Below are 16776 nucleotides of genomic sequence, written 5' to 3'. Positions count from 1 at the left end.
AGTGAGATATAAGTGGAGAATCTTCTACATCAAAGATCCTTCTTGGAAACATGGAAGCTATTGCGACATCCTTTGATGTCACATGTGCTACATTTGTTCCTTAAAGCGCCCATCAACTCCATCTCTTACATTGCATGCTTTTGTTTAATAAATTTTCCATATGCATATAGAGTGTCTGATAATTGGCCCTTGCATTAGGCACTCTTCCTTTGTTTCTCCCAGGCACTCATATTGCATGATAGGTACTTCAAGTGGAACTCCTCAACTCCAATAAGAGCATACACCAAAGGCACTTTTTTCCCACTTTATTTTTTTCCTTTGGTCATCTAGCTTTTAGACCTTAATCTCGAAACCCTCATCATTATCATGTTGTATATATTTATTCTACATCAGCAATAAGTAAAACTACCCATATCAATTGTGACAACAACCTGGAGCTACAATTGCAGATCCCATTGTACTCATCAAGAGAATATCTTACATTCAAGGAAAACAACAAATCTTCAACAAGCAATGGAAAAATGAAGAATGACCTACAAGGACAAGCAATGAAAAATTCAATAAGAAGACAATCAATAACAATGAGAAGAATCTCACAAAGTGATTCAAACTTAGTGCAACATTGTAGAGGACTCACATTGCTATGGAACCAAAACCAAACTTCATCCTCAAGTCAACGACCCAAAGGGTTCAATTTTCAAAAAGACATGCAATGACAACAACCATCTGCAACACCAAAAGTGGCAAAAATAAAAGAAGAATGTGCAACAAAATGCAAAGTTGCCCCAATTATGCATCAACAAGACACAAAATTTATGAAGCACTCAAGGAAGGGGGTAGAGTCATCAACGGAAAATATTTTCCAAGCTAAATACCAACCTTGAAGACAACCCTGATGACAAGACTGCACATAGTCGTGTCAAGGGATGACACGAGCTGGGAAGGGGGAAATGGTAGTGGATTGATCAAAAGGGTGTCCACCACATTTGTACTCTATTATTTTTCTGAGGTACTGTAGTGATACTCTGTGTAAATCCATGTGAGCCGGCCAATGGCCATTTAGAAAGCCCTAGATATAAATGTCAATAATCTTAATGTGAAAGGAGGCTTATCTTTAGAGAAAGAAGGAGCTCTCAAAATATACGCTCAAGCTACGAAGATACTCCAACTTGTAATCAACTTTTTTAATGATTGGATAATCCAATTTTGATTCCAAAACTTGCATTTTGTTTCTCTTTCCATGCTCTTTCATTTAAGTGTAAGCATTGTTAGTTTTGCTATAGTTCACGCCTACACGTTAGTGAGCCTTAATTGTAGATTTGAGTGCTTAATTCACTCTTTTTTTATGTTTTGACCATAGGAGAGTGTTTCTAGACCATAGGAAAATCTTTCTAGACTGATCTGTTGCAGTTTTTAGGACCTTTTCCCTTATCATATTGCAACCAAACTTGGTAGGATAGTGCCCCTAGGTGTCTTAGACCTCCTCCTAAAGTTTCATTACATTTTGAGTCCGTTCAAGCGTCGAAATGGCGTGATGACCCAGAGTAGTAAGAAAGGATGTAGGCAGATTTCTGTAAGGTCTCTGACCCCGACCAAAAAGAGCACCCTTGTACCATGGAATGAGCATAATGGAAAAAGTTACTATTTTTAGCAGTTTTCCAAATTCTGTCAGTGCCATGATGTTTAGAATGTTATAAAGCTTCCAAAAGTGAGTTAAAATGATTTTCGTGAAAATTTTCCAAAAATAGTAAGTTTTTGGTCACCCGACCCGTCCAGTTTTGACCGTCTCGAAAAACTACACCCGTACCCCGAATTTGAAAACTTGCATTTTGGGACCCGAGGGCTGCTAAATATGGCAGGTACTCGAAAAAATACGCCTTAGTTAGAGCTTAGTATAGCAATTTACGGCATTAAATTCCGACTCGTATTGCCCATTTTAGCCTAAAACCAATTTTTCTTAAGGTTGAGCGGGGAGGCACCTGGGCTCGAGGCTGTGTGGGAACAGGTCCCAGGCCACTCAGAGTCTGCTTTAGCAGCTAGGGGGCGTCCTTTTGTCTTGTGGAAGTTGTGGGAGAGTTTCCAAGCTAGAGAGTGGGTGTGAGAGCCAGTTAGACTAGCTAACTGGACACTTGGTGGGAAGGTAACTAGACTTGCCAATGCATGAAGTGAGTACTCACTCAGATGCTTATAGCAGCTAGGTTCGATCTCAGCTTAGAGGAGCCTATTTAAAGGTGTGCTCACAAACACACACATACACCCATGCTCACACACCCACTCAGTACACACACACACACCTACACACACACACACACACACACCGTGGGGAGGTGCTGCTGGCACACATAGTTTTTGGAGAAGAAGCAAGGGAGGGAAGTGCTACCAATTCTCATCTTGAGAACTCCATTGGATCAGAAATTCGAGTGGATTTCAGTCCCTAATCACGGTAATATCGATTTGATTTATGCTTTGCTGAAAATCTCTCTATCATCCTCCTAATCTTGTAACTATTATGCTTAATCCTAGCTATATTTCTCAATAGCTTCTCTCTAATTCTCCATATCAATATTCTATTACTTAATCATCATCAAATTGTTAATTATGCAAGCAATTAACCTCTCCTAATCATAGATTAATGCATGATTAGTAAGCGGGAATCTTTCGCTAGTCGGCATAGTAATTAATTGTCAAAGCCGGTAATGATGTGGACTTGGTTAATTTCATTCTATTATCACACAATTTGGTGTAACTAAGTTAGATTCAATTTATTCATAGATTAAGATGTAATTAAGGAAAATTAATCCGTCATTAAGCCGCTAAGAAGGGAATTTTCTCTCACCTATGCATACGGTAATTTTGCATCTTTCTACTTGCATTAGGAAGGTGATTGAGCATGTCTAATTCACTCTCTAGTAATTTAATTAGTAAAATTCTGAAATTCTTAATTACCTAAGCCAAGTGATTAACTTTAGAGCCGGTTCCCATAGGACAAGTAAAGTATTATCCATAAAATTGCTATGTCTTGGAGGGAATCTAATCCCTCGTACAAGAGGGATTGTTCAGTGATTCTAATCTGTCATTTTGATTGTTATGGTACTCTCGGACATTAGTTCTTTTTCTCCAAGTTTGTCAATTAAGTAGTGAGTATAAAATGGCTCCCCTAAAGAGAACTCGCTTCAATGGTGCCCACGACCGCGAGGCGGGAACAAGCAACATGAACAGGAAAGGGAAAGCTCCCATGGACGACCAGGTACCGGCCATCTCACAGGACAATGACGAGGAAATGGAGGAGGTAGGTCACATTTTCATTCAAGCTGTTTAATTTAGCATTACATATGATTAGTTAGGAAAGAACATATCCCTAAACATGTTGGAGAAATCCGACGAAAACCTCGGCATTTGAATTCAATTGAATATTAAAGTCTAAGTAGGAAAGAATGGTTGATGGATATACTGTTTGAAATAGGAAAGAATGTCTGCTAGGGAAAATTTAGCTCGGCATGTTCATTCTATTTCCAATGTTGATACTAGTCGAAACCCCCTCCTGATCACAGGGGGCAGAGTTCTTGGTTAAGGGCTCTTGAATCCACGACTGCTGGTTAAGCGGTGGATACCCATGACTTGCTTTCCATGCAGTGGAAACCCACATCTTGCTTTCTATGCGGTGGGAATGTCCATGTCGTGCTTTCTATGCGGTGGACATACCTAGTTGTATGGGCAGCTAGGCGACAACGGGAGGAGTAAACTCTCGCTGGAGGGGGGATGTTGTACCTCCAGAACATTGGAATTTTAATGAATAAGTTTGAGTAGAATTTTTACTAGAACTCTATCTTGGTGCCGCTTTGCAATACTAGTTGAAGGGCTGTCTTAACGAACCTTGTGAATCGGAATTTAATCAAGGAACTTTTATGTTGAACAACCACTGTGATAGTAATTAGGACACACAAGGAAGTGTGAGTGTGGGGGTGGAAAGTGGGGGCTTGGCTTAGGTTGCCAATGCCTATGAGAAGGGTGGTCCCGATTGGTCGGGAACTCTCTGTCCCCATAGTGCTTAAATCGATACTAGTATTACTCATTGCCCCTAGAGCGGCGAAGTCTCAAGTGTACGTGCCTCTGAAACATGGGAGAAAAGGCACTCAGGACTTCTCTTCTCTTGGAAGGTGGGTCTTAGGATCGCTAGATAAGTTAAGTACGCTTCCCCTGCGAGATCTCGTTGCTAGTAGGCTCGAACTCGACTCAATTGTGATGAGAGATCGTCCGCTAGTAGAACCCTAAACTACTTTTTTTGCTTCCGCTATAGATCTAGTGGCCACCAGGTTTACCATCAGATCCGTCGTTTGAGACGACGGGGTGGGGACCTCACAATATTCCCTGATCATTGACTGTTTGTTTGCTTGTTGAGTTGGTGTGTTTTCTTATTAAGATTCACTTCTTGAGATTGAAAACGTCAAAGAGTCTTAGTGCCCCATCCGAGTCACTTCCCTGAGTATTGACATTATGTTAGTGCCAGATAGCTATGCTACAGACGTCCATCATGATAACCTGCTAACACTTCTTCTTGCATAAAGTCAAGTACCATTTGTTCCAATCGATCAATGCATAGAACAAACAGAGTTGGTGACAACAGACATCCTTGTTTAACCCCAATAGTGCTTACATTTCTTTTTGAAATTCCTTTTCCCATGCATAATTGACACATAACCTTCTCATAGATTCGAGAAACCGCAAGCGTAAACTTATGTGGCACTTGGAGTTCTTCCATCCTTCTCCACAAATTGTTACATGGTATCATAACAAAGGCTCTCTTAAAGTTCATAAACAACAATACAATCGCTTGCCTTTCAATCAACTTTCCTCCATGAGAACACGAAGAGTGACAAGATGATCAATGGTGCTATGGCATCGACAAAAACCTGCTTGTCCTTTTACACGCTTGTCATTCTCTTCAGCCCAATCACTCGATTAATTTCATCTCCATTATTCACCCAAACAACTTTGACATAAGAGACCTAATCATTATAGTTAGATAGTTGTTTACATTTTTTACATCCCCTTCTTTATGCAAAGGCTTGATCCAATTAGTACTCCAATCATAAGGCATATCATGTTGAAGTGCAAAATTGAACTTTTCACACATCCACTCATGTGTAAAATCTTCCGTCCATTTGATCATCTCCGGTTTGATACCTTACAATCTCTCACTTTGCAAGTGGCCAACTTTTCAAGCCCACCAAATACATCCTCAATAGTAAAAAAAGAGGGTATACATGGACGTGAAACATAAAATGACATTATTTTAGCATTTGGTTGCTCATATAGTTGCCTACAATGTGTGTACATATCCACAAGACTCAAGTTACCAAAATTTTGAACTCACTTGCCCCTCAAGTTTCTCCAAAATCTTCCACATGCACGTGCCTGTTCTTGGACTTGAAAAAAATGTTGCTTTACTTCCCATCTTATTCTCTTCTTTTGAATCAATGCCTTGTATGTATGCAAATGACTTTGATAGTTGTCTTTGTCCATAGTTGCATCAAGCTTTATCAAAGACTTTCGAGACTTTATCAACCCACCTTTTGCGTGATCTATCTTTGTTGATACCATGGATATGCTTTATGGCAAAGAATTCTTTGGCACAAGAAAAAATAACTTTCTTGAAAGCTCCCCATTTTGTTTCCAATGGTTCATGGAATTGGAGCTGATCTCTTTAGATAGCTAATTCCAGTGTTAGAATATTTCAGTTATTACTGGTGATGTATGAGTTCAGACAATAGACTGGACAAAGGAACAGAAACTGAACTGGAATACACCTACTGGAATAAGAACCAGACTATATACTAAGAATGATATTCAAATTTTAGATTCAGAGTCAGATTCAGATTAAAGAGTTCAGAGTAAGTATAACTGGAATATATTGCGCTATTGGAATTACAGATGAAGGATTACAATGAGTACAATGTGGCTTATGAACAAAAGGATAGACAGTGCACAATGGACAACAACTGTCAATGATTGACAACTTGAGTACAATTGCCAACAAATGCCACCAAAACACTAACCCGATTATGATAACCAGATTACAATGTAATGGGCCCTATTTATATGCCTTGAGTTTACCATGGTAATTACCGTAGTAATTACTGATTGATTCACTGTCATGAAACTATCTCAGCCGTCTACATCCTTCCCACCTAGTGAAACTGTCTCAGCCATCTACATCCTTCCCTCCTTTCTTGAATTTTGGCAAGGTTTCAAAATTTCTGAAAAATTCTCCTGTCTTATTCTGGTTTGAAGCTGAAAAATCCATTGTCTGCTTCTGATGTTGGGGATTGGACTTTACCAATGATAGAGAGCCAGATGGAAAGGTCAATGTAGAGATCTCGTCATCTACACAGACTAAATATCAACCTTCCAGCTGAGAAGGAGAAGCCTCCAACTGAATTCTGAGATGGAACTACCCAGTATCCTTCCACTGAACCAGCTTCCGTTTACCCTTTGGCCTTGATGGCATCTGAGAAGTCCCAGTGCCAGCATTCTTCTTCTGAATGAGCCGGTAAATAGCCTCCTGCTCAAGCTGATCCCGCCTTTCTGTGGTCATCTCCACTTCATAAGGCATAAGAGAATGATAGGTTTTGGTGTCAAGATCATAGAGCGTGCGTCTGCCTTTGGTGATCCTAGTTTTGGCTAGCTTGTGACAATGCGAAGCAGTATGGATCCATCCTTTTGGAAGAGGCTGATTGGTTTTTACCCGAGCTTCAAAAATAATCCCAGCCATCTCTCTATACTGTGGTGCTAGGCATGTCTTAGCTGCAATATCCTTTTCAGGCCGTTTAGAGGACTCAACAGTAAGTTGCAGCAAGTGATTGGTGATTTTGATAAGGCCTCTGATCTGAATCTTCCACTAACCCATACAGAGCCGGATCCTCTGCATCTCCTCTTTCAGCTCATGAATATCATTGAGTTGGAGAGCATCATTGAACACTGTTTGCTAAGTTTTCCATTCCACAGTCGATCGCTCATACCAATCCTGGAGCTCATCAATTATCTTGAAAAATGTAAGGCGATCGATTGGTTCTGGATGTTGAGGATAAATTGCTAGAAAAAATCTTGGCAATTCTGTCTCTCTTGCTGGGAAGGCATACAAGGGAATTGGAGAATCAGGCACGAATTCTAAAAAATTGAGAACAACCTGGTTTTCTTGCTGCATCATTTTTCTGGTTATTCTCACTAGCTGAAACAATTTGCAGAGAGCAGTTGCCTGTTCTTCGACTGACATCCTAGTCTGAGGTCCTTTACTAGTGGCTATCTGATCTTCAAGAATGGCCCGCACTTTTTGATCCAAGACTCCTCTGGCAATTTGCATATGGACCTGAACCTCTTTCAATTGATCCCTAACATCCTTCATACATTTGTGAATGGCTTGTTTCCCAGCAGAAGTTCTAATTCAAGAGCGAGAGAGCGACAATCTGCAATAGACTATCTTTGCAAATGTAGGTTGGTCACTCTCTCTTCAGCAATGATTATCCATTTAGGGACCCTTTCCAGTAGCTGGACTGTATTGGGATGCGCAAGTAAATGACAAGTTTCTTGATCATGAAAAGCCACTGATTTCCAGTGCTCCACCATTTCCCTGGCTCCGATATACAGTCGTTGAAAATGCTCCAGATCAGATAGGAGATCATCGTCCTCCAGATATTGCCTGGTGATGGGAGCCTACTAATGTCTCAATCACCTTTTAAGGGTGATAAGCTGTAAGGAATTCTGCTGATCAGCTACTGGTCCCTCATCCCTAACTTTGCTTTTCCCTTTATCCTCCCTACTGAGCTAGGACCGGTTTGCTGGCTGATTCCCAGTGTAACTAGGTCATTGTTCTTTTGACTGCTGATTGCCTAACTTCTACCCTTCATTCTGGTCTAGCTGTGATTGACCTCCTTCAATTGGCCCTATGCCACCAGTACCAGGTCCTGGAGTTGGAGATGGAGGTGAGCCATCATCATCATCATTAGTATGACCTTCGTCTTGGTCATCCTTTTCCTTATCCGCTCCTTCTTCCGTATCCTCTTCTTCTTCCTTATCTTCTTATGCTTCATCCAGGGAATTCTACTGCTCAATATAATCCAAGATTGCTTGATTTGTCAGAGCACTATTATGTTATGCCACTTTGTCCTGCAAGTCACTCTGCATAGTCTCCATAAGAGACTTCAAGTTCTCCAGATCAAAGACAGCGTTGCCTGCTAGATTTAAAATTTCAGCCAAGCTATTATAAATATATCTATTAGTGAGGGAAGCCTTCAGAGCTGTATGGTAAAGCAGCAAGGAGTTGTAGTCAACTCTCTTCATTTTCAACATCGTTGCAGCTCTCGATCTGCAACTCTCTGTGCTTCATTCCTTTCTTCCTTCACAGTCTGCATATCAAACTCCGCCTTAGCTAACTTGCTTTCCAATATCTTAATAGACCGCTTTGAATGAGCTTCAAGTAGCCTATGGTGCAGATTCTGGTCATCTCGTGCTTTCTTTAGCTTCTAAATCTGGTCTTCAGCTCCCTTCAAGTCAGCTTTAGCCTTATTCAGTTCTTCTTTTGACCCTGCAGCATCCAACATTTGTCCCATATAGTTGACAATAGTGTTCCATGAAGACTGGATGAGAACTGAACATCCATCATGGATTGTGGCTGCGTCAGAATCAGTGGGCTCATACACCATAACCGGAGCCATATAGGGTAAGGCTGCATAATCAGTTTTCTATAGGAAGAGACGCCCTTTCAGTGGATGGGTCTGCATCTGTTGCAACCAGGTGCAAAGCTTCTTCATTATTTGGGATGGAGACACCACCAAGTAAAGCTAGAGATGCTGGACCTTTGCCTTTGTCCAATTGACCTTTACCCTTGTCCAATTGTCCTTTATCCTTATCCGACTGTTCTGCTGCCTTCTCAGAAGTCGTTGCTTTTGCCTGATCTTTGCCAATACCAGTAGCCTCTGTAAGCGGTGCTACTGACTGGTTGACTTCAGTGCTCTGAGCAGATTGTTTGTCAGCTTGGCTAACTATAGCCTTTTCAGTAGTCACGGTTTTGACTTGACTCTCTATCTGCTTCAGAAAAGCACTGCTCTTCGTTAGTGTCATCTTTGGTTTCTTCGAACTTCCAGACTCATCTTGGGTGGCCTTCCTTTTCAAACCAGTCGGAGTGGTCTGATTGTCCGTGGCTTCTTCATCTAAAGACAAATCAATATTCTTTGATTCTGGAACTGGCTTCTCACTCCAAGCCATTCTGACCTAGCCATGAGCATTTGGAGCAGTTGCCCAATATAAAAATTGCCAAACATACCAAGCTTTAAAAACACTCTGGGACTTTAACTTGGCAGTTTGTTGAAGCACGTTGTGGGATAGGATCTGACAAAGGTTGATAGAAACCTTTGAATCCAAGGTCTTGGCTAGCAGCATAGCAAAAACTTTCTCGAACACATATGTTGGATTATTTTTAAGACTCACTGCTTCAGCTACAAACCGGTAAGCAATAGAGGCCTCCAGTCCTGCCCCACTGGAATCCCTTGACCACTGGCTTTTCTTTTGCGCTTGGCAGCTTCATCCTCCTTTAGGACTATATTGATCTGTTGTGGGGTTGCCACAAATGGCTTGGGCTCATTTGGCATTCAAGATGCAAAAGCTATGTCGTCTCATGTAGCAGATACCTTTTTACCATACACCATAGCACTACCTTCTTCAGCATTGAAAGAGTCAAGTTTATGATGGCCACGTCAAAAGCGATTCTTGTAGCTTGCAGAACTACCTGTAGATCCCACAGTTGCAACAAAGCCATAGCTTGGTCAGTGAACACGTAACGCTGAATCTTGCTGTAAGGAATGATGGGAAGGCTTGCCTTCGCAGTAGTGACAATGGCTTGGGTTTCCTCAAGAGATTCCTGCATCTTTTCTGAACGCTTCTTCCTACCCATACACTGTGAAGACTACGAAACATGTGAGTAAGAGGAAGACTTACTTGATGCTTCAAAGCCGTACCCAAGTGTTGCTGGCAAAGCTAGTCGGCAGTCGACTGTCTCCTCAGAAGATGAAGTCTGCGGCTGTAGCAAAGATACCTTAGAGCTTGGCGATGGCGAATGAACAACGGGAGGAAATTGTCGCGCAGGGGATTTGTGAGGAAAAATGCCGACTCTCCTCACTGTTATACGCGTTCGCGCCATAAAAGCTCCACCACTCGCCGCTCCTAGACTTGTGTGCATCGTTGTTGTCATGGCAGACATGCATTGGACAAGACTTCTACCCATCCTTGAAATGATTACTATTGGCGTGCCATCTGACCGTTGGGCGCTTAAAAATTGAAAACTGTGTTCCCACTGATACTGGACTGGTTCCCAGTCTGGGTTGATCACACTGGTACTGATCCTGGGATCAGTCTGGTTTGGTCCTACTGGCACTTGTTCTAAAACTGGAACTGGCTGCACATGAAAGAGCCCAAAAATATCTAATTCTGGTATCTCTTGATTGTCAGTTCCCAGCTCCCTAGTACCTTGTTCCTGGCCAGACTCTCTAGCTTCTGAATAGTAGAGCTTGATCTTCGCACCATTATATACTCCTGGCAACAATAATCTAGATAGATCTTTCAGTCTTACTATGCTATTGGAGAAGACCCAGTCTACCTCAAATGGTCCTGCCCATGCAATCTTCAGGTTTGGCTTCTTAGGACCCAATCTAGACTGACAGAGAAGCACCAAATCCCCTTTCTAAAATTCCCGGACCTTAATTCGGCGATCATGCCAGTGCTTCCTTCTTTGCTGAACAATTTCTTGTTCCAGCATAGCCCTCTGCCTAAGTTCATCTAACTGCATAAGTTCATCCAGGCACTTTTTCAGATTGTGGTTGAAGTCTAAGTCATACTTCACAGCCATTCTCATACTTGGGATAACAAACTCCATAGGAACCATAGCTTTAGTGCCATACACCATTCTGAATGGTGTCAACCCAGTAGTAACCTTGTAAGCTGTCCTATACGCCCATAAAGTAGTCTGGAGTTTCAAATCCCACTAGTCTGGCTTCTTTTGCACCACCTTAGTGAGAATAGTCTTTATTGTCTTGTTACTACTTTGAGCCTGTCCATTGCATCTGGGATAATAAGGAGTAGATTTCCGATGCTTGACTGAAAGCATATCCAATATAATTTCCATGGTGTCATTGATAAAAGGTGTTCCTTGGTCTGACACAATCTCTACTGGACATCCATATCGACAGACAACATTCTCAAATAGAAACCTTGCAGTTGACTTGGCTGTGTTGTCAGGAAGAGCCTTAGCTTCAACCCACTTAGTAACATAACAAGTAGCCGTTACTATGTACTTGTTCTTTCTGGGGGTAACCTTCTTAAAAGGTCCCATAAAATTTAAACCCCATTTCATGAACACACCCAGTGGTTGTACTGGCATTAAAGGAGTCATATCTGCAGCTATAGGTCTACCCATTCTTTGGCATATGTCACAAGTTTTCTAAAAACTTCTAACATCAGCAATTAATGTTTGCCACCATAGACCAGCTTGCAGAATCTTCTTGTAGGTAACTTCATTGGAAAAATGTCCACTAGATTCGCCATTGTGTGCCTCTGAAATGACTTGCATTCTCCCTTCCATAGGCACACAACGTCGAAGAATACCATCAACACCTAATCGAAAGAGTGACCCTCCGATGATAGAAAACTTCAAGCTCTTGATGACCAAAGATTTCTTCTGGTTCTGCTTCCAGTCCTCTAGGAAAACACCTTAAGGAAGAAATTGATAAACATCATACCATTCAGGGTCAAGTAATTCTCCTGCTTCCAGCTGAAACAAGTCAGCATCCATTGGTTTGTCCCTCAAGGATGCTTCTGAATAACCCTCTGTACTTCTAGATAGAAAATCAGCTCCACAATGATTCTTGCCAGGCTTATGAAAAATTCTGAATTCAAACTCCATTAGGAACATCATCCACCGTATCAACCTGCCTTGAATAATGACTTTATTAATCAAGAACAGAAGAGCCTGATGATCCACATAGAAATTGTTGGGGTTGGAGCTAGGGAGGATGCCGCCTGAGGGCCATGGCGAGGAGTTGTGTGGTATGCAGAGAACGAGAAGAGAGAAGAGAGCTCGACACAGTTAGAGAGCAAAACAACTCACGCTATTTTTTGATTAAATTGTTCTTTCTAAAACCTTACATATAAAAGGCAATTTGCCATGCAAACTTTACTTTAACCAGATCTCTACAACATGCCTATAAGAGGCTTTTCCCACGGGCTGACCGACAAGGGCTTGAACCCAATAATCCCCCCCTCAAGCCCGAACTGGACAAGCAACTCATGATACCTCGAGTTTTTGGTGTACTCCTGAACCGTGAGTTTTAGGTTTTCTCACAACCAAGGATTTCTGGTGTATCCATAACCTGGTGCTAGATCAGTAACCCCCCCTTGAACAGATAGGGTGTAGGTCAGAAAAAGTTAGCTACCAAAAATGGAGTTTTTGGTTCACTGCCAAACCTTGGGTTTAAGGTGTACCCAGTAACCTCATGAGAAGTGATAAAAAAATAGGCTGAGAACTGAGAAAAATGGGAGGTCTTACCACTCATGTGTGGCAGTGTCTAGAGCCCGTACAATTTTGACATGATGACAACTAACAAGCATGACAGTAACTGACAACAAATAATGTAAAAGAGACTATGACTGAAAATATGTCATTGTGTAGACAACATAACAATAACAAATCTAGGACACTAAACAAGGATGAATCCCTATACCACGTTCTTGATTCAAGTCTTCGTGCATGACAACAACTGGTACTTCATGGCTCCAAAATATCCTCTTCTTCATGTCCCTCGAGGACAACTCATATGTAAACCATTAAATTGCTAGAAGAACCTTCAGCACATATATGGTATGTTGTTTGTGCCAATTTTTGAATTCCTGTCGAACATTTAGAATCCCCCAATCCTCCTTTGCATCCATGCTATAACAAAGTTTTGAGATGCCATAGGGAACTGGCACCCCTTGTGAGGTGGTACACATATGCATCTTGAGATGCTGTGAAAATTGCCCAAAAAATGTTCCTTTACTGCTTGCCTTTTGAGATGCAAGGATCTCACCGCCTTGTAGAACTGCTGCAAGAAGCACAGCATTTTGAGATGCTTGCGAAACTGCCCTCTTTGAATGGGGAGTCACCTCTTCTACAGTGCCTAGGAAGCAGCGTTTTGAGATGCTATGTCCTTCAATGCTAGCACCTTCTTCAACTGCCAGGGAGTTCCAGCGTTTTGATATGCTATGAAGATTTTGTACCTTCAACCTTTGACTGGCAGCGTTTTGATAGGCGATATGCCTGTGTGCGTCTACCCGTCTAGGAACAGCTGCCTCCCTTGGGATCTGCAAGGACATGAGCGTCTTGAGAAGCACCGCTAGTAAGCGTCTTGAGAAGCCAACGCCAAGAGCAAGGCTCTGATACCAGTTGTTGGGGTTGGAGCTAGGGAGGATGCCGCTTGAGGGCCATGGCGAGGAGTTGCGTGGTATGCAGAGAATGAGAAGAGAGAAGAGAGCTCGACACAGTTAGAGAGCAAAACAACTGACGCTATTTTTTGATTAAATTGTTCTTTCTAAAACCTTACATATAAAAGGCAATTTGCCATGCAAACTTTACTTTAACTGGATCTCTACTGCATGCCTATAAGAGGCTTTTCCCACGGGCTGACCGACAAGGGCTTGAACCCAACAGAAATGGAATAGTTTGCCTAGCAGGTAATGCCTGAACTTTGTAGCACTAAAAACCATTCCAAGGGCTTCTTGCTCAGTGGTTGTATAGCCTTGTTCAGCCTGACTGAATCTGCGACGACTGGCAAAATAAACAGGATAATCAGTCCTTCCATCTGGTTGAGCCAATATCGCCCCCATTGCCAATCCTGAAGCGTCCACATGTGCATGGAAAATGACATCCCAGTTTGGTTGCCTGAGGATTGATTTATTGATAATGGCCTTTTTCAGATTCTGAAAGCTTTCCTCACACTCAGCAGTCCAATTGAACTTACTGGTCTTTTTGTGAGCTTGTATAATGGTACTGCTTGAGAAGAAAACTTATGCACAAACCTTCTATAGAAGTTAACATAACCCGGAAAGAGCTTAGCTCAGATGCATTTTTGGGTGCTTTAGCTTGTTGAACACACTGAACTTTATCGTTGGCTATTTCTATTCCATCACGAGATACCACATGTCCCAGTAGCTGTCCCTTCTAGACTAGGAAAACATATATAAATGGATTCAGACAAATCCGCTTCTCCTGACAGCGTTTGAAAACCATTTCTAGGAATAGTAATTGATGTTCCTCATCTGAATATATAGTAAATTCATCCATAAAGATGGCAAGGAACCGATGAAGGAACTCATTAAACATTTCCATCATACACTGCGGAAAAGTAGCTGGTGCATTGCATAGGCCGAAAGGCATCACCAGGTATAAGAAAGCTCCCCACTCGGTGATAAAAGTGGTCTTCACTCTATCTTCAGGAGTGATCTATAACTGGTTATAGCCACTGTAACCGTCCATAAAGCTATACATTTCGTATCCTGCAATCTCATCAAGCAACATGTCAATAAAAGGCAATGGAAATGGATCCTTGATAGTTTGGGCATTGAGTTTCCTATAGTCGACATAGACTCTCAATTTCCCATTCTTCTTGGGAACTACGACTATGGAAAACAGCCAATCACTACTGGCCACTTCCGTGATGAACCCAGCTTTGAGAAGATTGTCAATATCCTCCTTAACCTTCTTAGCATAATTAGGGTTCATTCGGTATCTTTGCAGTCGTACTGGCTGAGCATCTGGCTTCAATGGTATCCTGTGCTGGCATACTTCAGGATCCACCCCTTTCAGGTCTGTGTGTTCCCATGCAAATACGTCTTTGTAGTTCTAAAACATCCTGCGTGCCTTTTCCTTCATTATATGATTGAGATGCTTATTAACCTTGATCATCCTAGGATTATCCTCCAAGCCTAGGTTCCATTCTTCAACTTCTTGGTCGTCTGGAAGCAACCAATTAGGCCCACCTCCTTTTTTCTTGGTCGATTCCTCAACATAATCCCAAGATGGCCCATTCAGTTCTGAATCAGCATTTCGATTCACTGTGTGCTCTCCAGAATGTACTGGCTCCTCTGCCATTCCAGTTTCACCTGATTCCTCTAGCCTCCCAGTTAGCTGAACTGATCTTTCCCCTGTGTTGATTTCAGTAAACTGATCTAGGAATTGCTTTTTCTGCTTGTCAGCCTGCTCTTTATTCAATAAAACCGCATTCAAGTCAATCTCTGCTAAAGGAAATATGTTCAGAGCTGCTAACATTCATTCAATCTTCTTTGCCTTGTACTTCTGGCATAATTCCTTTGGCCTCAGCTCTTTTCTCCAGCTCCTAGTATTATTCGTCTGGATTTGAATTCTATTGTTGGCCCCTTCTATGGTTAAGGTTTGATTTGAATAGTCATGAATAGCATGTGTTGTTCTCAACCATGGGCGCCCTAGCAGCATCCCATATGACCCTTGCACATCCAAAACTAAGAAGCTGGCTTTAAATTTTTTCCTGCCTACTCTTATCTGCATATTTTCAATCATGCCCGTAGCTTGTACTACTCTGTGATCTACCATTCGCACTTTAAATGGTGCTGGATTTAGATTCGTAATGCCCATCCTTTGCTGGAGATGGACCCCCATTATATTGACTCTTGCTCCTCCATCCAAAATAACACTTGAAAGAGGTTCCCATTGCTTCCAAACCTTGTAGTCCACCTGAATGAGCGGTACTTCATCATCTTGGACGGCCGTTAGATCCACTGTTCTGGCCTCCATTTCAGCTTTCCTGTGCTGTCTGATGAAGTTTGCCACTTCAAGCAAGGTTTTTCTGATATCTTCCAGCTCCACAGTAAGCTTCTGAATTCTATCACAGATCTTAACATGGATTTCTTCTCTCTCTTGATCAAACTAGTTGTGGGAGCTCGAAGAACTAATCGTATCTTCACATTGTCATTCCTCCCTTGCAGTGCTCCCAATCCTTCCATCAACTCCCAGTTCACCAATCATTTTTTGTACCGCAGTCAGCATGGTCTCGGGTATACCCGGTATTGACATCTTCTCGGTTGATTGGGCTGGTATCATCTGAATGACTCGGGCTTCAAAACTTTTTGGCTGCTCTGGCAGCTTCTTGGCTAAATTCTTTGTGATTTTAGCCTCTAGTTCTCTCTGCTCTTGCCATTCATCTACCACCTTCTCTTTACCCTTGGCCTTCCAAATCTCTCTTTGTTGAGCCCATTTGCTGCTGTCAGTAGTAGTGACTGGTTTTTTTGGAGTATCTAGAATTTCTTCAATTACCACGTCTTTGCTCCTTGTGACTGTCTGTACTGGGACTGGCTCTGGTGCCTTTGCCTCAGTAGCAGCAGGTGCAGGTGCATCTGGGCATTGAGCCGCGAAATGCCCGTACTTTCCACAAGTGTAGCAATTCAAACTCCCGCTCTGGAAGTTGCCACGCCCTCTACCTCGGCCCGTACCCGCTTGGAATCGGCCGCGTCCTTGACTAGTACCACTTGTACGTGGTTTCTCCTCCTGAGAAGCTTTGGCGGGTTCTACTTTCACTGGTTCAGTATAGGCTAGCTTTGACAGGTCTTTTACCTTCTTAAAGTGATGAATCCTGATACCACAATTATTCCATAAATGACCAAAGGCCTTACACTAAGTACACTGTGGACACTCATTGGAAATATGGTCCTTGGATTTGCATT

At 42.1% G+C, this 16776-nt stretch overlaps 1 protein-coding gene across 1 annotated transcript; it reads right to left on the bottom strand.

The window, feature by feature from the left end:
* Positions 1-12870: 12870 nt before the first annotated feature.
* LOC147441809 (uncharacterized) lies at positions 12871-13398 on the bottom strand. The gene has a single exon (XM_086529894.1). It carries the CDS (start codon positions 13396-13398, stop codon positions 12871-12873), a length of 528 nt encoding a protein of 175 aa, XP_086386020.1.
* Positions 13399-16776: the final 3378 nt, after the last annotated feature.

The sequence above is a fragment of the Adiantum capillus-veneris genome, chromosome 14 (assembly GCF_014529385.1).
Source record: "Adiantum capillus-veneris isolate H3 chromosome 14, ASM1452938v2, whole genome shotgun sequence".
Taxonomy (NCBI): Eukaryota; Viridiplantae; Streptophyta; class Polypodiopsida; order Polypodiales; family Pteridaceae; genus Adiantum; species Adiantum capillus-veneris.
Note: the sequence above shows the minus strand (reverse complement) of the source record. Positions and strands in the feature narration are given on the sequence as shown.

Excerpts from the sequence above, each read along its gene's own strand:
- LOC147441809 (XM_086529894.1), bottom strand. The coding sequence starts at position 13,398 with ATGTCCTTGCAGATCCCAAGGGAGGCAGCTGTTCCTAGACGGGTAGAC.